Consider the following 22,124-nt stretch of genomic DNA (forward strand, 5'->3'; position numbering starts at 1 on the left):
TTATCCAAAAATACTTGATTCAGCCTTCCACCTCCATTACCAACATGTCTTTAACTCCTCCAGCTGGGCTGAGAAACTGACTAAAAGGACAAACTTCTAAAAAATCCCCAAAGTTTCTAGGAAAGAATACTAGCAGCACCTCAGACTAGTGAAGCGTGATCCCAAAGCCTGTATTCATCTGGACAGAAACTAGAAGTATGGAGACAACATCAAGGCAGCGTCTTATCAGCTGCACAGAGACTATACCTGCATGGAGTCAAAGCATCTGGATTGTTTTGCAATTCTTCATTTTCCAGAAAGAGACTGCTCTCTGACATTGACTGCACACCTTTCATGTCATCAGTTTCACCCAAAAGCTTGATCTTTTTGTTTACAACAGGGCTCAGCATCAGACATCAGCACTAGAACAAACCCTCCTTACAGAAAGGACCCATCTGAAGTCATCTTCAAGTTGTGCAGTCCTTCTCCCATCTACTCTTGCATCCAGCAGCACGCTTCCTTCCATCCTTCAACCCTTTTCTTTTCCAAATTTTTCTTAATCCAAATTCTTCAGTGGACAGAAGACATCACGGTTACTTTGATCAGAGGCAGAGTTACATCCTGTCCTCATTTATTATAATCACAGTAAAGGCTTTGTCACCTGCTTCCACAACACTAGACCTGCCAGCAGCAACAACAGAAGCCAAGAAGAGAAGAGTCAGGGCAAAGATAATGCTGCAGAAGTTCTTAGAGAACATGAATCCCTTGAAAAATCACTTTTTCTTCTTAATGTACCTTGATTTCAGAATCAACCTACCCCTCTCAATCTAACACAAATCACAAAAACACAAGTAATTTTACCAGAGAATGCAAGCACTCACAGGAGTTTTAAATTCATAAGGAATAAATGCCTCATGATTACAGTGGACTTTGTGCTTCTCCACAGCACCGGACCAGCATTTTCATTAGCAAGAATCGAGGTACTCGTTTAATTTACTTGCCTAAGCTCTTTTGTGAAGTGATCAAACAACTTTTCCAAACAGCAGCTCTAGCCTGCCGTTCACATGTCCACACCATTTCTGAAGCACAAGGCTCGAAGCGTGACAGGGATCAGTCTGGTACAACTCCAGCACTCCTGCCAGCTTCGCTGGGTAAGCATTAAGCCAAAGTTTTGCAACCTAGTACTCCCACATGAAATACACGTCAACATGTGTTAAATGCACACGAGAAATACAATTGGACCCCAGGAATAGAATGACTGCAGGCATGATTCTCCCCTCCTACCAGGATACTTCAGGAAACAGTGCGAAGGGGGGTCCCTACAACGCTACGCTAAATTTAAGTCCTTGATTATCACGGGCTCCTCCTTAAAAGGCCTCCACCACAACCATTATTGCGCTATCTGTCCTCAGCAGAAAGAAATTTGCACCACACTTGAAGAATGCTATCAGAGTTGGCAGAGGCTCTTAACAGAAGAAACACAAGTTTGCTTTTTGCTTTCCCACTCCTGTCTGGTCTGCAACTCTCCATAAACGGATCCTAGATCACCCTTAATTCTCTCATCAGAAACTGATTTTTCTGTTGTGAAAACTACCACGCACTGGGGGATGGAATGCAAACTTTCAATTCATTTTGATAGCTTTTGAAATCAGATCCTGCCAGACCTCTTCTGCATGCCTGCTCCCCGAGCAAGCAGTCTTACTTGTAATTTCTCATGACGTTACTCCGCAAAAAGCATGGCCTACAATAGTAATGTTGAAGAAGTATTTTAAGAAAATCTAAAGTCTTGGCATAAGGGAAGTTCTGTGCATGTCTACAAACAGCAGCACTTTTAAGGTATGTCACCAAGTTAGTTCTAAATACTCTGACAGAAGCAAACAGCTATCTCCTTAAAATACACTAACTATAAAGTTGCAACATTTTTGTTTCAAATACACTTTTCATAACGATTTTTTGTTGTTGTTGTTGTTGTTGTTTTTTTTACTAAAAATCCACTGCAAAGGTGAATAGGCTGTTTTCTTTCCTTTAGAACTAAAAAGTTCTGAATTTCTCAGCTAAGACGAACTATTTTGCACTACGTAACATTTGTTTGGACTTTTCTGGTATACTCTGCTACGAGTCTTGACAAATTTGTTCCTCATTTTTAAGAGCTGTTTCTGACACACCACAAAGAATGCCAGAGTTTAAAATTGTCAGGAATCCTACAGAAAGTTAACTATTCTGTTTGGCTTTTCCTCATCAAGGCAGTCCAGAGTTTTTCCTATCTACTGATCTTGATCCAAAAGTCACCAAATGCAGAAGAAAGCGAGGTCAGAAATTAGTCTTGAGGATACTCATCCAGATTTCCTTCTGCATCACCTAAAGCAGATGTTTTTATTTGCTAACTAAAGTTTATAGCAATATACAAAAGGTGAAACAGAGCCATGTGCTCACATGTCAATAGAATAAGCTATTATATTGCCAAAGGTAAGTCAGAGTACCAAGCCAGAGTTGCCAAGCACAGGCAACATAAATATCCACACAACACAGGAACTCTCCAAACACCACCATGACAACTCTTCTGAGAGGGTGATCTTAGAAGGCAAGCAGAGTTTTAACAGGTATTTGTGAAATACCACACAACTTTAATAGCAATCTGCAGGCCTGGGAGCAGAATAATCCGCTTCTTGTCTTTCATACAGCAAGTCTAGCTTGTTATCAATGAAATTCCCTGCACGAAATTCCATGCAAGTTTTAACACCTGAGAGATTTAGAAATCTAAAGAAAGGAATGTCAGTGGAAGAGAATTACTCTTAAAGTTGTGCTTTGTGTAAGCTTCCACTTAAAACATAGGTAACTATTAAAAGTTTCTCTGAATTAGCATGTCAAAAGTTATAGCAAATATAGTAAGGATTACCCTAACAGTTGTTTCTGTAACAAGTAATGCGGAAAGATCAAAAACACTAGGAAGAGATGCCTCTCCTCTAAGGACTTAAGACAACACACAAGAACTTCCTGAAATTTCCAAAGATTTTTTTTTTCACTGCATCAACCACTCTCCAGACAAATTATTGTAGCAGAAACAGCGAGAGCAACTTAACTGCCACCTATTTCAGATCACAACCTTAAGCAGCACCTGTAGTAGGTGATCTCGTCTTTCAGACAGTATGCCAGACCTCAGAGTAACACCTACTGATCTTAGCAGCAACTTTCCATGAGAAATAACTTCAGACCCAACTCCCAGAAGTGCCCATAGACACTTGAGGTTCTGAGTAACATCACAAAACAAAAACAAAGCAGGAAGAGATATCCAACTCAAAATAAAGAGAACCCTAGGATGCAGACAGAAGTCAAATTTGCCCTTCTCCTGACAAAATACTATGCTGACTCGACAAGAAGTTGACACAATCCCTTTGCATTGTGAAGGCAGGTGAAGGACAACACACAGTGAGAGCCACATGAATGAACTTACCAGTACAAAGCCTGAACGGACCTTTCTTTTCATATATAATGCTGTCAGGGACAGCAAGCACGTGTGCTTACACAGCAGCTGGTCTCTTATATGATCTGAGTCATTTATTTCAAGAGCTTAAAATGCTTTGGGAAAAGCCCCACAGATATTCATCTGCATTTTAGATAACTAAATGTCTAGAAAAGTCTTACCTCAAGTGACCATATACGGGTTAGATTTAGAAGAATGAGCCCAATTCAAGTTTGTCTTTGAACACTGTTTATCCCCTATGCAGAAAAAGTACTTTATAGCTATTTTATAGTTCTGAGTAAGAAAACACTTGAACTTTGTCATTTACGTCATGCATAATCCCCTTCTAAAGTTTTCTGCTTATCGCTGCTCATCTATACTACTTTACCTAGCCTAAATCCAACTCCAATGCCTTGTTCTAAGCCTCCCCCATCACAAGCATCTCCTCTGCTCTCACACTACAGCCTGACAAATCTAAGTGCCAATATTAGCTGGTGATGAATGTTTTTCCGTATGCCACACTAAGGATACTACCTTATTTTGATTGAATTTCATTTTAGATGAGCAACAATTAAAACATCCAACACTAAGCTCACTGCGTACCACTTCCTGCAAGAGAAAAAAAAAGCAGTTGTTTGTATCTTTGAGCTGCTTTTTTACTTTCTCACTGTAACCATGAGTAACTGGTGATTCTGGAGGTACGTATAGTCCAACACAACTGAATCCCAGACCCGTTTACAATAGCAGTCTGAAGTTGAAAATAACTGAGTTTTTCATAGTCAAACCACTCACAGCCAGTGGAATCCTACTTACAGCCACCTAACAGACAGTAATGAAAACTGTATCCAACTACCTAACTGAAAGTTTGTTCCTTGAGCTATACTATTATTAAAGCATACCAATCAGTTCTGCTTCTAAGAAGAAAACATACCATACACCCACCTAAGGGCAAGAAACAAAGGATTCATTCTGATGATATTTAACAAAGCTTTGGGAAGCATCTAACAGAAGACAGGCTTCCTTCCCTTTCCAGTAGGTACCAGTTCATTTTAGCCTATCTTGTCTGTTTCTTGTCAGTTCTAGGGGCCCACTATGTTTTTGTCACATACACCCAATTCCAGAACTCCAATTCAATTCAATGAGTGTGTGCTAAGAGTATGAGCAAGGTAATTCCCTGCTCATTACCACATTTTTCTGAAGTGTCCCATTCTTCTTCCTGTCAAAGGAGCTAGCTACAAGAACCGCTGTTTGCTTCTTCCAACGCATCCTACTGCCCCTGTTCATGTCACTAGCCCAGAGCTGCAAGGAAAGAGGATAGATGTTCTGGCAGTGGCGCTCATGTTTCAAATCCTCAGGAAATCCACCTTCAGGAGTTCTGCTGAAAAGAGAACGAATAAAAAGAAGCAGGCCAAGGACTGCCTTAATTGAACTAAGGAGCAACACTGGACCACCAAGCCTTTGGCTGGGCAGCCAGAACAAAGCAAGGAGAACAACTTTCCCTGCCTAGCAGTTCCAGCCCTGTTAACTTTGTAAGAACAATATGCTCAAGACAGCGATCCCGTATGTTCAGTAGGGAAGTTCACACATTCAAAACAGAAGCTTTTTTTTTTCCCCAGACTACATTTTCACAGCAGACTTCTTTTCACAGCATTATTGCTATCTGCATAGCTGAGACATTCAGCTTTACCAATCAGCATGACAGACGAGTTTTAACCACTGAATGTGAGTTAGGAAGTTTACCCTAGTATGCTGGAAGACCTTCTCCCCTATTAAAATTATCAGATTTTAAGACTAGAAAAAAAACTGATACGTATTTGTGGAATTACACAGCTTATCAGTACATAAAAACATTTATGTACGTCTCTAGCAATTATGGTCAGAAGATAGTAACAGAATATCAGGATGAATGGTCCCAGTCACTGGATCTAATCTGAGCCCACGTTACGTTCAGCACCTTCCCCAAGCCAGGACTGACCAGCAGGTACTAAGAGCCACGTGAACAAGCAAAGAAACTATGACAACTGCTCTCGTCTTTACTGCTATCGTCTCCTAAACACCAAACCGGGGGGAGGGGGAATATGGAGAGGCAGAGTGCAAAACAGAATTAAAACCTATTCTGCTATTATAATGCAACGAATAAGGCTTGAAAAGGGGAAAGAAAAAAAAAAAAAAAAAGAACCCGCACTGCTAATTCTACCCTATAACATCTAGCAGATCCCAAACTACCAGTAGGATCACTCCATACAAGGCACAATATTCATGTCCACGTGGATATATACAGATCCTACACTGTCCATACAAAGAAATATTTATGTGCACCCCACATACCTTACTCAATCATTTCAAGAACAATACAAGTTCCCCAGGAACCTTCTAATGCTCTCACATCCCAAAACCAGTTTTTCACATGTTTTTTCATTGCTCCTGATGAGACAGCAACAGCCTGATTTTCTTTCTGGTGTTAAGAGTCTCCACTGACCATTTCAGAGCAGCCACAAATTGAATTAGCATGAATCACCACCCTTAGGTGGTACAATTCCATTTTCGTATGCCTTGTAAATAGAAAAAGGTAGTTTCTAAATCCATTCCAGTCAGTTGCTTCCTTGAGAAGCCCCCAGAGAGTTTGGGATTAAAAAATGCTCTGAAATTCAAACTAAAGCACAACATTATTTTGTGTATGGTCATATTCTAAATATAGAAAAAAAGCACATTAGAAAACAACACGTAGTATGTCTAGCATTCACCACACAGAGTTTCTTGGAGTGTTTAACGAAAATCTGAGCTTAGCATCCTTCTCAAACCCCAGTACACAACCTGCCTCACTGCCAAACTATACCTAAATCTTAGCCTTGCCGAAATCCCAGGTATCCCAATGTGCATGCTTACTTCTTTCAGATCATGGAACTGATAAGTAAGGCTTTATGCTATTAACCATGTATCTTACACACTGAAGAAAACGTGAAATCACTTTGTGAAGAAAACATGCTAGAAAACAGGGTATCAATAGATCACAGCAGGGAATAGCCAGGGTTTGAATTTATCCCCAGACGTCTAGCAATCTTTTCTATATTGTTTTAGGAAAGCCAGTCAACTTCTCTGTGCTCCATCCTACAGGGGAAGTTTACGGCGAAGTGGAACCCAGAACTGCTCAGCAGGGTATGCCTGGAAATGCAGAGTTGAATTAACAGCAGTACATCCAGTTGCAGACAGAAACTGCCCTTACCCTTGACCTAATACTTACTGTTGACTCCCACATCCTCAGCTACGCCAGAACCTCTCATTCTCAGGTATGTGAATCCCAGTATCAGAAAGAACAAGCATGCAGCAGTTAAGAGGAACATGGACAGGTAATGTGCACTGAAGCCTCCAGTGGTGGATACCTCCTCTCTTTTGAACTGTTGGAGAAGCTCCTCCTCGGGCTCTGAGAGATTCTTCTTGTAGGTGTTTTTCAGGTAGGTATGATTCGAACCCGTATGATTGGAGTGGTTGAGTCTAAGGGAGGAGATGATGCCACCCGGGGGGAGGCTGTTGGTTGCTGAATAGATCCTGGACTCCACGTTATAGCTACCAGCCGTGCTGCCGAGGACGTGATTGTTGCTCGTTTTCCTAACGGTGCCCGGAGGGTCGGCGATTTTACCGCTGCTGTCCACGTCTGCGATCGGCGGCGGCAGCAACAACGCCGTAGGGGATTTCTTCGAGAGGCCGAGGCGGTACCGAGGGCCGGGAGAGCTCGAGTCCAGATTCTCGCATCCTCCTCCTCCCCCCACGGCCGCCGCCTCCTCATGGTTCCTGCCCCTGTCTAGACTCCCGGCAGCCGCCTCCGCCGCCGCCCTGTCATTCGTTGCGGCTACCCCGGCCCCGCAGCCTCCGCCAGCCCTCTCTTGGCCCGTCTCCATCACGCCAGCGCCGGCCGCGGCGCATTTGCTCGCTATGAATGGAGCCGGAGACCTGCCGAGGCTCCGTCTGGGCCGCCGAGCCGCGGCCGGCTCCTCCTTGGGTACCTGCTGCCTGGCCCGAGCCCCCTCCTCCTCCTCCTCCTCCTCCTCCTCCGAGTCGGAGTACTTGTCCCTGCCGCCGTAGGCCAGCAGCCGGCTGCCGTTCACCGCCCGGTTCTTCCAGCGCTGCTGCTGCTGCTGCTCGCCCTCCTCCTCCTCCTCTTCCTCCTCCTCCTCCTCCTGCTGCTGCCGGCCGCCTGCCGCGGGCTCCCCGCCTCCCTGAGGCGCCGCCGCCGCCGCTCTGCGGGCCGCCGCCGCCCCCCACCAGGCGCTGCCCTTCCTCCGCGCCGCCTCCTCGGCCGCCGGGGGGGCGCCGGGCCTGGGGCCGCGGCCGAGGGGCGCAGCCCGCTCCCTCCTGCCGCCCGCCGGGCCCCGCGGGCCGGCCTCGGCGTCCGACTCGTCCGAGCTGAAGCCCAGCAGCACCTTCCCGGCCCCGGCCCCGGCCCCGGCCGCGGTCCCCCTGAGGTAGGGGCGCTCGCCCAGCCGCGCCGCCGCTCCGCCCGCCGCCGCCGCCTTGCTGCTGCTGCTGCCGTTGCGCGGCTTGCCCGCCCGCTCCTCCTCGCGCAGCTTCTTCAGCTTCTTGAGGTAGACGGGCCGCGTGCTCTCCGTCACCAGCCCCGGCGACAGCCCGAAGCGCCGCAGCTCGGCGAAGAGCTCCTCGTCCGTCAGCTGCGCGGCCGCCGCCATTTTGCGCTCCCCCGGCCCCCGCCGCCGCCGCCGCCGTTTCCTACCCACGCGCCGCGCTCCCCGCCGGAACTGACGCGTGCGCACTCGGCCGCGGCCTGGGCCCGCCCGGCGGCACCAGGCGCCGCCCGGCCCCGCCGGGGCAGGGAGGGAGGAGGGGGCGCGGCGGGGTGGTCCTCGCGCGGGGTGGCGGCGGGAGTCACACAGACAGCGGGTCCCCAGGGAGTCTGGGAGGGCACCGCAGGGAGCCCACGGGGTGCTCTCAGCCCCGACAGCTCACCCGTGTGCTGGTTGCAGCCTCGCGGCGCTGAATGAGCGCCGAAAGCCCCCTGTGCACCTCTCCCCAGGAGGCTGCCTCGTCCCCGCCATCCCGCTCCTCACCCACCGCTCGGTGAACTTTCCTCTTGCGGGAGGGCAGGACAGCAAACAAGGAAGGACCTGTCCCCTCCTGTGAGGAAACAGATGATGTGCAGAGAAATAAATGCTCTGGGAAGCCGCTTCTTGACAATTGTCAAGCATCACCCTCATTAGGTTTACAGTTTAGGTTTACAATTCAGGTGTACAATTCAGGTTTACAATTCAGGTCTTACAACTATCCGGATGCTTGTGGCTCTTTGGGAAAACATACTCCTTCAAATACAGCGAAAATTAACAATATGAATGCCTCTTTGTCAAGATGATTGTACCCATATGAGGATACGTCATCCCGGCATTTCTCAGAGCATGAGGTGTGTGATGATTACCCTAGGTTGTCCCTTTGGCTGCAGGCCTCATGTGGAGACCTCAAAATCTCCTTCTGACCTGCATGCCTCTGTCTCTCCATCCCCAAACAGGAAAAGTTTGGACTTCCCTACTGATAATCACATCATAAATGCAGCAACCTGAGTTTACATTTCAGCCTGACCACAACTGGCCTTTTAACAATATGGGCAGAAGTGGTCCAGAAACAGTATCCACCTGTAAGCACAGTTACACTTTTCTCCCTCACAGTCTGCCATAGTGAAGGTAATGTGCATGTGCCCTGCTAACATCAAAGCTGAAGTTGCTAACCTCAGTTATGGAGGAACGTTTACAGAGCTGGAGTTGAGGTAGCTGCGTGCTAAACACCAGGCCAGTCTACAGAACTACAAGAGTAGCTTGAAACTATCTTTCATAATGGTGATGATGAATGGTGATGATTAACCACTGCACCCCACCTGCCATCTGACCTGCCACACCTGGAAACAGAGAACCGATCATCATATTGCTCACCGAAACCTCCTTCAACATTCTGAAGCTGAAGAATATAGCAGGGTCTCTGTTACAGGGGTGCTCTTCATGGTACCACTGTGCACAACTTCCTGCTTGTAACACCTGCAGAGGAATAATTTCAAATGTTACAGTGCTGTGCCATTACAGCAACACACAGAGCTCCACATGTAAGGAGGATGACATTTGAAAGAGCTCCATCACACATTAAACCACTAACATAAATGCACCCGCCCTGCCCCACCTTCCCATTGGTAAATAGCTAATTGATATTCCAAACGCCTCTGACATTCCACTCCTCTTTAGGGAGGAGCAACCTAAAGCTTCCAGCAGCCACCTGAAATACACATTTGAATACGCACCCCAGGATCACTGCTTACTTCTAACTACATCTGACACTGGCTAAACCACCAGCAGTCAGTCCCAGGTCTGATACCATTAAGACAAGTGTGTATCTGGCTAGTGCCCACTCTGGCACCCTTCTTTCATTAGAAGAGCGTATGCTGCCCTAAAAGAGGTGAAGATCCCTTGATCTTACCAATACAACTCGTACATTCCATCTTTTTATTACAGCAAGGGCATTAATTAATTTATAAACCTGTTTACTTAGCAATAGGAGCGCAGTAAATACTACAAATTGCTAACAAATTAGTCACCTCCTGCAAAACTATAGCGTGTAGATAAACAAATCAGCTGACTGAAAAGTGTGTATATTCCAAGTCATGTTTTAAAATGTCTGCCAAAATATTTTGAAATGTTTCAAAAAATACGTGTTCTGGTTGATATTGAAGTAAGGATGCTACCAATCCAAAATCTCTGCATTTATTTAATAGCATAGATTAGTATCGGTATCTCCAGGTAGTAGATTTTTCAGTAGATACTCTTTTAAAGGTAACTTGACTGCAGGGACTGTAGAGACTGTTCTTCATCAGGAAAAACTGGCTGTTGGTTTCCAAACAAGATATTTTGTATTTTCCATGTCATCCTTAAGGACTGGGGCTCTAAGGAAACTTCCAGTTCTTCCATCAGGTGAAATCACATTCTTCTGCAAGTCAACAACAATGCTTCTATCAACCTCATTGGGCCTGGGGTTTGAAGTAGTGTCTCAGTACCTCTTATATCTTTCTTTCCTGATTTCACATTTGTGCGATGTTTGTGATTTTTCGTAAGTATTGAGAATCTCTCACTGACAATTTGCCTTTCTACAATTAGCATGTCTCATTGCAACTTGGTGTTTTGCTGATATATCTTTTGCAGATACGCTTTTCTTTCCTGAGGGCATCCTATTCATGTTCAAAAGCCTTATGCCATCTCTTGCCTTTGGATTGCTGCTTGTTTGTTGCTAAGATGTGGGCACCCACAAGATGTCTAATGCTCATACTTCCCACTTGTTCCGGGCTGTGTGCGTATCACAACAGTGTGAGCACAGCATGCTAGATAACCTTCATCCCCACAAAGCAGCCACGTCTCCATTTTGCAGGTCTTGCCCCAGTGTCCCACAGTAGTTCCACTCCCACAAACTGTGTGATAACCTGCTGTGACTGTGCGTGTCCTGTCTCTAAAAGTAAACAACCTTAGTTCATAAGTCTGAGACTTCGTAAGACAACAGAATCCCCTCCCACAGGTAATACTTTGCCTTTTATATAACCTACATTCATATATAGGTTATTTATATCTCAATTGGGTATTTATCTGTGACCAGGATCTGTAATTCCTGGCACACTTTACTATGGCTCTATTCCTGTCCTTTAATGGGCCTGCTGGAGGCATTACTGCTGACTGTGTTTTGAACAAAATACCACCCTTAAGAATGGCTTTTAAAAGTTGTATTTATTTTTAAAAGGGGGCTTTATTTACATTTGGGGCTTTCATTAAAATTTGCTTTGTGTGTTCAATACTTTCCTCAGGAACCAGAATGGCTAGGTATATTTATTTTAAAACTTGAACCCAAACTGTCCAGCTCCCCAGCAACTGAGTTTAAAGAAGAATGCCAGATATTATATGACAGGAGATTTCACGAAAGAGTGACAAAGAAGTTATAAGAAAATAAATAAGAATATAGGGAAACCAAGCCAAATCAAACCAAAACCAAAAGATACATGGGCTTTAGGAATAAAATAAAGAAAAAATGGTGGCTTACATCTGATGTATATTATGGTAGTCAATTTTTACCTTCTAGCCTCTTCTTTTGGGAAGCTACCAGAAACATTGTAGTTGTCACAGAGGCAGTTAAATGGTTGAGGGGTCCACCCTGAGTTATTCACAATGAAAGGATAAATTTCGTATGGTATCAAAATGGCAGTCAGCTGCTGGTCCCTAAAGCCTTCTTGCCCTGTTCACAAAGTAGTTGTTGCAAGAAGACTTCTGTAAGCGACAGTTAAGGTGGGTGACAAATCAGTTGTGTCACCCATTCTCTAAATTATTGCTGCAGATTGCCTCCAGAGTATTTCATTTAAATTTGAAAAGGAAAAAGTGAAGCTTAGTTTGGTGGTCAGACAGAGTGTTTTTCAGATTGGTTGCCTAGTCCCAGCACACAGAAACTCTGGCTAGGTATAATACTCATTTGTGATCCAGAATTGGCAGAGTTATTTTTACACATATATGATGCCCTACTAGCATAGTTGTGGCCAAACTTCCCGACAATACACTCTTCAGGGTTTTGAACATTTACTTTCCTTTTATTAGGTACCCCTCACAAAAGCTTGCTTTCAAGGACAGAGGACTGATAAAAGCTAGAGATGCACCCTTAACCTCAGGAGGATATTGGGAAGGGATCCCATCAGTCTGAAATCAACAGAACAATGAAAAGCAGAGAAGTTTCATTTCCTACACTCCTGTACCTTTCTTTCTAAAGGACAATAGCTGTCTGCACCGTGTAGGATGCAGACGTGTTGAACAGACGTGAGGAGATTTTTGATGATGTCCTAAACAACCTTTGATATAGGTGTAGACATGGCACTTTAGTCTGGGACCTCGATAGTGTTTGGCAGCAACACAAAGAACAGTGTAGTCATAGCCATAAAGAGCTCGCTGTTTACGATTCTATCCTTGACTTTGATCCAATGCTAACGTCTTGAAAACTTACGTTTATTTCATTCATGTAATAACATTTAGAAGAAGCGCCATCATTCATGGAACAGACGAAATGAAGTTTTCTTTTTACATTTTCATTTTAAGGCTAATTGTGTAATACATTTTTCTTGCCACAAGGCTCTGCTTTCAATTTGTTCAATGAATAAGCAGAGGACCAAATTCAGTGTGTTCCGAAGAATTATTAGCCCTACTATCTATGCAATTTTAGCTCATGGAGACTTCACCCAGTTCCACTGCTTTCTTGTACTATAAAAAGATGAGAGCAAGTATTCCCTGTCTCATGAATGCACACTTACCTCCATGACCTCCCGTCAGAACTGCATGCAAGATCCATAGGCAGGAAGCCAGCAGCCCTTAGAAAATCCCATGTGTCCATGGAAGCACTTTACATCTCTGCAGCACAGGCTGCCACAAATGTATCGGTATCTCCTGCTCTCAGCTTCTTACTGAGTACTGAATCAATCCTTTTGTTGCTAGTGCTCAGTGGTATGGGCCTTGCATATTTAAAAGATTTCCTTAAGCTGTGCAATTTTCTCTGTCAATAACTTCACCCACTTAGAACATTTCTCCCATAGCGGGAGAAAGAAATTCCATAAGAACAGCTCACAGGCAATGGGAATAAAGTCCCTCTGGCTCTAAGGTCTGCTGTTTCCTACTCCAAGTACGTGTATATGCTGCATTTCTATGACTTTGCTTTTGTTTGCTCTCATAAAAATCAAGAACATTTAGGGAGTGTTCATGACAAATGAATGTTTGCCTCCAGGTAGGTAGGTTATACACATCTGCACTCTAAAGGCAACCCGGTCCTACCTGAACCAAAGCTGCCGTGTCACACACCATGGGAGTTTTTAGCATGCACTACGTGCTCTGTTTGCCTGCCACATGTAGATGACACTGTTGCATTCGTTTACCCTCTGTGAGAAAGATGCACTTAAGTTTTTCCTTTGTCACTGCTCACCCACAAACTTCATGTCCCCCACAAACAATGCCGCTAATCAATTCTGCCCCACTGCTTCAGCTGCTACTCTGTGGAGCATGCCATGGTGACAAGCCCATCAGGGGGCCACATCCATCCTTCAGAGGTGCTGAACTCGATATGCCAGCAGGGAGCTGCTGTTCCCAGTGCCTGGGCACTGAATGGCAGAGGGGGACAGGTTTCACCATGCTGGAAGTCACGCAAGGTGTCTGTCCTCTGCAAGGCAAAATGTGACTATAACCTGAATACACATTCCCCCTCTACTAGTAGTCTCAGTTTGGCATAAATGTAACCAAAATAAAGCACTCTTCAGAGTTGGGCTCCTTTGTCAACATGACTGAGCATCCTGACTGGAGACTGGAGCTAAGGATGCCCAGAAACTGATGACTTGGCCCCACAGTAACGTCCTCCGCTTATGTGGCCTATTGTTCTTAATTCTGCATGGTCATTGCAGGCCAGAGATCTCCCTTTTCCCCTCACATGTCAGATTTCATATGAAGGCCAGATCCTTCAAGTCCATTGTGTACCGTGTAGCATCCTGGCCAAAGATTTTATGCAATTTCTCAGACCAGAGACACATCTGATGAGCCACTTTGGTTATTGTATGTGACCTGAAAAAAAAGATGGCCTTCACCTTGTTGAACTTGCATTAGAACTGCAGTCCTTTTACTGTAAATTGTTGGACCAGCTCCAATATTACTTCTGGGAAATCCACACAGCCGCAAAACCCTAGTCCTCTCCCTGCGTAGCCAGACAGGAGCAATGCTTCCTGCCTGATCTCCAGCTCACCTTTGTGTGACTGGAATTGGGCTGGTGTGGAATATCTCCCTTTTCTCATGGAAAAGAAGCATAAAAAGAAGAAAAAAAAAATACTACATAAAAGTCAATCAGGGATAAGACAGTAGAAATAGGGGAAAGAGTATCAAAAAGAAGGGAGGTAAAAGGAGTAGAAAAAAGCAGAGGGAAGAGCAGAAAATAGCAATAGCAAAACACACAACAAATTAAGAGCCAAATACTGAAATGGTTGCTTTGAGCCACAGTGCAGAGCTGTTCTTATAAGAAAATCTAGAGGAAACGTTTGGAGGAGCTCTACGTGCTAATGGCGTGAGGTAGGGCAGGGGGAAGAGGGCTTGTTTCTGCTACCCATCCCCACTGCTTAGGGAGCAGTAGGTGGAGGAGTGAACGCTCCTGTCATCTGCACCATGGCTTCATCTGGAGGGCAAACAGTTGTGCTCCAGATGTCTACGGAGAAGGAAAATAGCTCTTGCAGAGCTGAAGAACTGGGGACCCAGACCACACCAGGTAATGCACCCTCTGAAAAACAGGGTAGAGGCTCCTCTAGCTTACCACTGTTTATCAAGCCAGGTTTCCCCTGGCTAAAACTAGCATGTGTGAATGCTTTCCAGGAAAAAAATAAATAAATACAGTAGGAAAAATAAAATGCTACCCAATGTAAGAGTGATCTGAACAATTCTTCCCTGCAAAGAACCTGTGAGAAATGGCGAACCACCCCGTATGCAGCCAGTGTACAAGTGGAGGGTGCTCAGACAGCTGTGATCTGAGCAGAGTGAGAAAGGAGAACAGGATAGCTTTCTGCACTCTCAACCCAAAATAGTCAAAAGAGTCTGCCAATGGCATAAAATAAATATTGATACTGTATTTTACAGATAGGGAACACAGGGTAAGATACAGACTTCTACATTTAAGTTTCTACTTTACCTTAAGCACTATGAATAATCCTTTAAAACTGCTTAAATTAAGCATGCATTTCAGTGTTAGCAGAATAAAGGATCCAAATGACTCACCAGAGGTTGTAAAGACAACTGTGGCAGGTCTGTGAACTAAGTTCATGGCACGAGGGCACCAGACGGGAAGTGAAGAGACTTGTACTTCGCTCTTGGCTGTGCCACTGACTTGCTGTGTGGCAAATCACTTCCTCTTCAGGTGACTCAGTTTCTCCCACAGGCAAATGGAAATAATGATTCACCTTTGTAAAAGTCCTGTAAGAATGATAATGGAAAATGTTCTAGAAAAGTTGGAATTCCATCCCAGTGCTTCCCCACCCCATCCTTTGTCCTCCACTTGCTGGATTTTTTGGAGAATGGTACCTTTGTTACTGTGAATGGTATCCTTGTTAGAGATAACAAAACAGCAAATTATACAGAATTAAATGCAGGGTGACTACTATTTTTTGCTATAAACAAACAGAAGATGTTCTGAAAGAAAATTCTCCATGTTGCAGTCAGTCAGCCAAAAAATAAAATGCCAGTTGGCTACTCAATCCAGAGGGAAAAACAGTATGTAACTATGTAATTTTAAAAGTTGTCATAACATAATCAGAAACAAGGTAGATGGATGTTATTATGCCTTTATGAGTTGTGTTGAAACAGGTAGAGATAAGAAGAGCTGAGTGAGACAGTGTTAGATCATGAAAGGAAGATTTTTAAAGCCAACAAGTTTGTTAACAGCAGAAACAAGAAAACACATTGCAGTAGAGGTAAGGTGCTAGACGAGGACAAAAATGGGTACAGGCCTTGCATTGTGGGTTTGTGGCCAGGGAAACTGAACTAACCCTGCTACAAACTCACTAAGCAACATGGGGAAGATGAGCAAACCAAACTTCTCAGTGAGCCTTCTGCAATGTCTTCATTATTTTCTAAATGTCCAGGTTCAGATGGATACAAGACCAATTTTTAGAAATGTTCTTGCCAGATCTAAAAGAAATTAAATGGAAAATCATCTAGTAAAATATAGGAGGGAAACTCTTCCAGCTAAAAACTATAATTGCCATTATTAATTACTTGTATGCAAATTTTCAAAATCATACAAGCACATTTTCAACTTAGTGTACATCTGCTATTTGTTATAACCATATGACAATCCACAATCAGATAATTAGCCAACTGTATCTGAGCTAGCTATGTTGATCAAGATGGTACCTTCAAATTCATGATTAAATCTTCATTTTACATATGCAACTGAACATGTGCAATTTAGAAATTATGCTTCAATTATTATTATTTTTTAAATAAAGCATTTTAAACTCTTTGGCATTGAGAATGTTATGCAATCTCAGTAAAACCAACCCGAATAGGTCTTAAACATAATTTTACATTTTATCTTACCTGGGCAAGTTTTCCAAGCTCCTTTATGGTTCTTAAGCTCAGAAGCAACTGCATGCCCATTCTCAGATACATCTGGATCTATTTTGATCTTGTGAAAGAATATAAAAATAATTTTAAAACCAAATTGTTCCATGAAATCTGTAAGCACTTCAATTGCTTCCATAAATTTTGCATGACACTGTGACATTTATTTTGTGCTATTGTCTTGTAATTCAGTTTTAGCTTTCTTCTATAACATATCTTTGTTTTCCATTGCTTTTTTTACTGACTCTCTGGAGCATTTCCTATTTCGGTTTTCATTTACTGAAGCCATGCTTAAGGACATATTACTCCTTATTGCTTCCCTTATGAAATGATTTACCATGCACAGTACAGTACTTTTTACATCATTTTACATCATTCATATTGATGTTGTGTTGGCTGTACAAGATCCCTCATCCATTTTGTTAACTGTAGAAGTCTGGGCCCTTCTAAAGGGGTTATTTGCAGTTGTCGTTATGGTTTTCTGAAGAACTCATCCCAGACATAAGTGGCTACATGCACATCACAGATATACGTATACATTTCAACAGTTTCCTTATCCACCTGTTGCTCTCAGAATTTGCATCTAACTTCCAGCTACTTCACAATCTCACATTATTTCTTCCCCTTTTGATATCTGGTAGTGCTGTAGTACCGTACCTGATATAATGAATGGGTTGCTTACTTCAGGTGCTGCCTGTGTCATTTGGAACCAGAAAGGCTCTTGCTTGCTCTCTGCAGTCTGCCACTTGTGTGAAAATATTTCTGAGTCCTGTCTATTGAGCAAACCTACTTCTCTGGGAATTATAATGATTAAAAATCCTGGTGTACAAGCAGTATAGGCCTCTTGTACGTCACTCAGGCACCTGTTCTCACTACCTGCCCTCATCACAACCCAAAAGTCCTCTGCAATGCCTACTGACTTCAGCAAAAAAACATCACCAGCCTTCTGCAGAGGTTCAGTAGTCTATTATTTTCTCAGAATACCCTGTTTTAATTAGATAATTTTCAGATGTGTCATTGAGTAAATATGAAAGACCATTAATGTGATTAAAAAGTTTTGCAGTTATGCATAATGCCAAGGATGTCATATTCTCTTGCTGATTTTTGCCTTTTGCACTTTTTGAATTTGCTGACACCCTGTCCTTCTACGTCTGTTAGTGCATTTCTTCCCTTGGCTTTTTTCCCTGGATGTCAAGATCACAACCCTTGGCATTTAGTTCTCCAGATCCCTTACCTTCATTACTAAGGGGACTGCAAAGCCTTTGCCCTCAGCCTAGATGTCTGGGTTCTCTGTACTCCTCCAACACAAAACCCCCCTCGTAGTCTCTCCCCCACCAAACGATGCTGCAGTTCAAAGTTGCTGAAGGTTTTATTCCTTCAGGTGGAAGAAATTAAGCTTAGCAAGTGCTAGAAACTCTACAAGATGTAAAACAGAAAGTAACACTTGAATTCCCCGGGGAACAGAGAAATCAAAACTTCTGTGGCAGAAAATAATTTGCTGGGGAAAGAATATTCCACAGCTAGAAAATGTTAGAGACCCTAATGATAAGCTCAATATTTTCATGGTGTAGTTCTCTGCTGGTTCCAACCACCTCACTGTCTCAATTTTTTCCTACAACTATCTTTGTCTATAGCTCAAGATACCTCACTTATTTTTGAGCAATGTTATGTTTTACAGCTTTCCTCCTACTGGGACACGTCATTCTACCTTTGCCTGCATGCCATGTAAGCAGAACTGCCATATGTCCCATCTTCTGCTAACACATGGATCTTGAATGGAGCTCCTAGAAAACACTCCTTCCAGGTTTCTCATTTCTGTGCTCCCACCTCTCTCACTGCATGGTAAGAAAGAAGGAGAACTAAGGAAACTATGGGTTTTTATTTCAAGGAGAAAAGCAACTCTATTTTCTATTCTGCAAAAACATGGCCAAAAAGAAGAAGAAAAAAAAATGACAGGAAAGAGCTGAGAGATCAGCAGCTCTCTACCCTGTCATACTTAAATACATCCTTAAATGTACATGAAGTCCAGGGTATAGGCAGTCCCACTCCAAGCATTTGATGTTGTCCACATCAGTCAACAAGGGAAGACTGACCGATGCCATCTACCCGTACTTCTGTAAGGCCTTTGATGTGGTCCCACATAACATTATGATCTCTAAATTGAAGAGACGTGGATTTTAAGCATGGACCATTCAGAGGATAAAGAAGGAATTGGTTGTATGGCTGCTCCCAGAGAGTGGTGGTCAGTGATTATATGTCCAGGTGGAGGCCGGTGATGAGTGGTGTCCTTCAGGGGTCTGTCCTGGGACCAGTATTGCTTAATACCTTCATCAACAACATAGACAGTGGGATTGAGTGCACCCTCAGCAAGTTTGCAGATGACACTACACTGAGTGGTGCAGTCAATACATCAGAAGGAAGGGATGTCATCCAAAGGGACCTGGACAAGCTTGACAATTGGGCCCAGGTGAACCTAATGAGGTTCAACAAATCCACATGCAAGGTGCTGCACCCGGGCCAGGGCAATCCCAGACATGAGTAGAGACTGGGAGAAGAAGTCATTGACAGCAGCCCTGAAGAGAAATACTTGAGAGTTCTGGTGGACAAAAAGCTTGACATGAGCCAGCAGTGTGTGCTTGCAGTCCAGAAGGCTGACTGAAGAGCAGGGGCCAGCAGGTCAAGGGAGGTGATTATGCCCCTCTGCTCTGCCCTTGTGAGGCCCCACCTGGAGTACTGCATCCAGGTCTGGGGCCTTCAGCACAAGAGGGATGAGGATCTGCTAGAGTGGGTCCAGAGGAGGGCCACGAAGTTGATCAGAGGCCTGGAGCACCTCTGCTGTGAAGACAGGCTGAGAGAGCTGGGGATGTTCAGCCTGGAGAAGAGAAGGCTCCGGGGAGACCTCATGGAAGCTTTTCAGTACTTGAAGGGGTCTTATGAAAAAGATGGAGTACAACTTTTTGCTCCGGCAGATATTGATAGGACAGGAAGTAATGGCTTTAAACTAAAATAGAGTAGATCTAGATTAGATATAAGGAAGAAATTCTTTACTATGAGGTATGGCAACTGAAACAGGTTGCCCAAAGCAGCTGTGGATGCCCCATCCCTGGAGGTGCTCAAGGCCAGGCTGGATGGGGCTTTGGGCAACCTGGTCTGGTGGGAGGTGTCCCTGCCCATGTCAGGGGGATGGAGCTGGGTGGGCTTTAAGGTCCCCTCCATCCCAAACCACTCCATGTTCTGTCATACTCTGATTCAGTTGGAAGAGCTGTGCAGCCTGGAGGTGAGAGGCAGCCAGGACATCATCACAGCAGCACCTGCACCCACAGTCTGTCAACACAACGTACAGTGAGACCAGCATTCTGGCCCCCTTAGGTCCACACCAGTTTTACTGCTGCCTTTACTGAGGCCACGATGGCACCCCCCCCAGGTTTGAACAGGGAGGTTAGCAGGGCCACGCAGCCCCTTCCTTAGCACTGCTCAAAGCATTGAATGTGCCCAACACGCCATGCAGTGTATGAAGGCAGCTGGAGAATGCAGTTGAATGGCTGCGCTTTGAAAACCACATGATTTTTTGATTATTTCCTTTACCCACGCAGTCTGATGCCAGAGGGGAACATATGGCCCAAAGTGATATTTTCCCAATTTATAATACACATATTCTTTACCACATGCAAGGCATGATTTCACACTATGGCACTTGCAATCGTTTCCATATCTAGTCTTCCCTACCACAGGGTGGACAACATACATTTTATTTTCCTGCTCCTAAGGCAGTGTCACTCTGATGGTCTTTTCAGACATTGGTTAATTTGCCAAGAATGCTCCTAAAAGATTTCAATATGCTTTTTGATTATTTTCCTGAGAAATTTTAACCTTATGATTAGTTTTAATTTGGATTTTGCAAGCACTTAGAGCTTTCTTGCTAGGCACGTCAAAGACCTCTTATGAAAGATGCTAGCATGATCCCATAGTTGCAGAAGCTGAGCTTTTAATCTCAAGTGCATGAGATTACGTGCATCAAAGGCCTTGTAAGCAGCCACATTCAGCAACAAATTGTATGGCCTCATACATTTCATTCCTTTCCAGTGAGCAATATTTATTAAATCTGCCCATTATCTCCTCCACTATATGTAGCTGTTACACTCTCTGAAGGTGATGTTGTAAATAAAGTAAGGTTCAAAATGGATGTTTTTTCTTTTGGTACAATACAATAAACATTTTGTAAAGGATGAATTGATGTTAGTAGTTAATGCTCTGCCATTTCTAAGGTAGAAACTTAATTGCAGCCACTCTTTTCTTCTTCCCTTTTATTTTTTTTACTTTGCTAAGATCCTTTAATTTTCTCTCTAAAACTGTATTAAATTCATCATTGCTTAGCACAAAACACTGCTCTCTAGTGTGGAAAAAATAAATCCCAGTACCTCTTTGTAAGACTGAAGGAGGCTATTTATCCCAGATTTAAGCAACTGGGACTGTCAAAAAAGAGCTAAAGGAGAGTTAGTTTATGCAGAAATAGGTTAACAAACAATATTAGCAACCTCAGAGAGCCCTGAATCTAACATAGACTGGATTACTACTGCTTGCATCTCATAACAGATTGATTTTCTACCTGAGAAGGTGCAATCTTTGACTGAAATTCCCCTGCATTTGGGACATCTGTAAGGTCTCATAATTTTTTCTGATATGTAGTAATGTGTGAGAACAGACTGCATCTTCTGTCACAAGCAGGGCATTTAGAGGGTATATCAAGGGTATACATAAAGAGGGTATATATCAGAGGCTATATATTTAGAGGGTATATTCCCACTGTGGGAGAGGGAGAAACAGCTGGAGTTTGGTAACACACAGAACACCAAGAAGTGGAGAAGAGCAGGGCGAGAGGACTTTGGTTTCCTTAGCCTTCAAAAACGTCTGGTTTCCTTAGCCACTACAAAACGGGGGGAGGATTTCCCCTTCATCCTGGAAAAGCCAGATGAAATCTGGAAGTGATCCTGCTCGAAGCCAGGCCACAAAGCCGGCCTGCAGCACCCCCAGCGCTTCCCAGGCCCGGCCGGCTCCTGGCTCCCCCTAGTGCCCTCCTTCAGGGGAGCCTTCAGTGAATTTTATTTATTTATTTATTATTATTATTAATTATATTTCTGCTTTGTACTACTTCAGAAATCCACCCTGGTAAGCAGAACAACACGGTAAAGGACATGGGATTTCTCCTTCTTCCCCAGGAGAAGGGGTGACGATCATCAAACGAATTTGCTCATCGAGATTTGAGAAATCTGAAACAGTTGAAACCACAACTGCATAGAAATGATTTGTAAACATGCAATAAAACTGAAAACAAAAGGTCTACATCTCTTTGATTATGATGACTTTGGTCCGATAGTTTCAAAACAAGGGTTCACATCCCTCAGTCAAACACGAAATCGACTCCAGAAATGGAATCTGCAACCCAACGCAAAGTTAGAAATCATGTCACCAGGAGAAGGAGCTGGGAACCAAAGCCTCCAGGTTGATAGCAATGGCCAATTTTGGAATTAATTGATAAAATG

General features: G+C 43.9%; 1 protein-coding gene and 1 long non-coding RNA gene across 3 annotated transcripts in view; one reads left to right on the forward strand and one right to left on the reverse strand.

The window, feature by feature from the left end:
* LEMD3 (LEM domain containing 3) overlaps nt 1–8,642 on the reverse strand; it is a 48,516-nt gene extending 39,874 nt beyond the window's left edge. Inside the window, exon 1 of one of the 2 annotated variants that reach the window (XR_014690385.1) lies at nt 6,681–8,642. Coding sequence is in view for 1 of the 2 variants with exons in the window: in XM_084511426.1 (XP_084367552.1) it covers nt 6,681–8,121 (1,441 nt within the window). In the remaining variant the exon portion in view is untranslated. The remainder of the gene's footprint in view (nt 1–6,680) is intronic. The other variant, XM_084511426.1, reaches the window with a different exon arrangement.
* Nucleotides 7,773–21,918, forward strand: LOC311432885. The gene is made up of 3 exons (XR_014690401.1): nt 7,773–7,899; nt 18,263–18,426; nt 21,739–21,918. It is a non-coding gene; the product is annotated as an uncharacterized lncRNA (long non-coding RNA).
* Nucleotides 21,919–22,124: the final 206 nt, after the last annotated feature.

This window comes from Aythya ferina, assembly GCF_964211825.1.
Source record: "Aythya ferina genome assembly, chromosome: 1".
NCBI classification, from domain to species: Eukaryota; Metazoa; Chordata; class Aves; order Anseriformes; family Anatidae; genus Aythya; species Aythya ferina.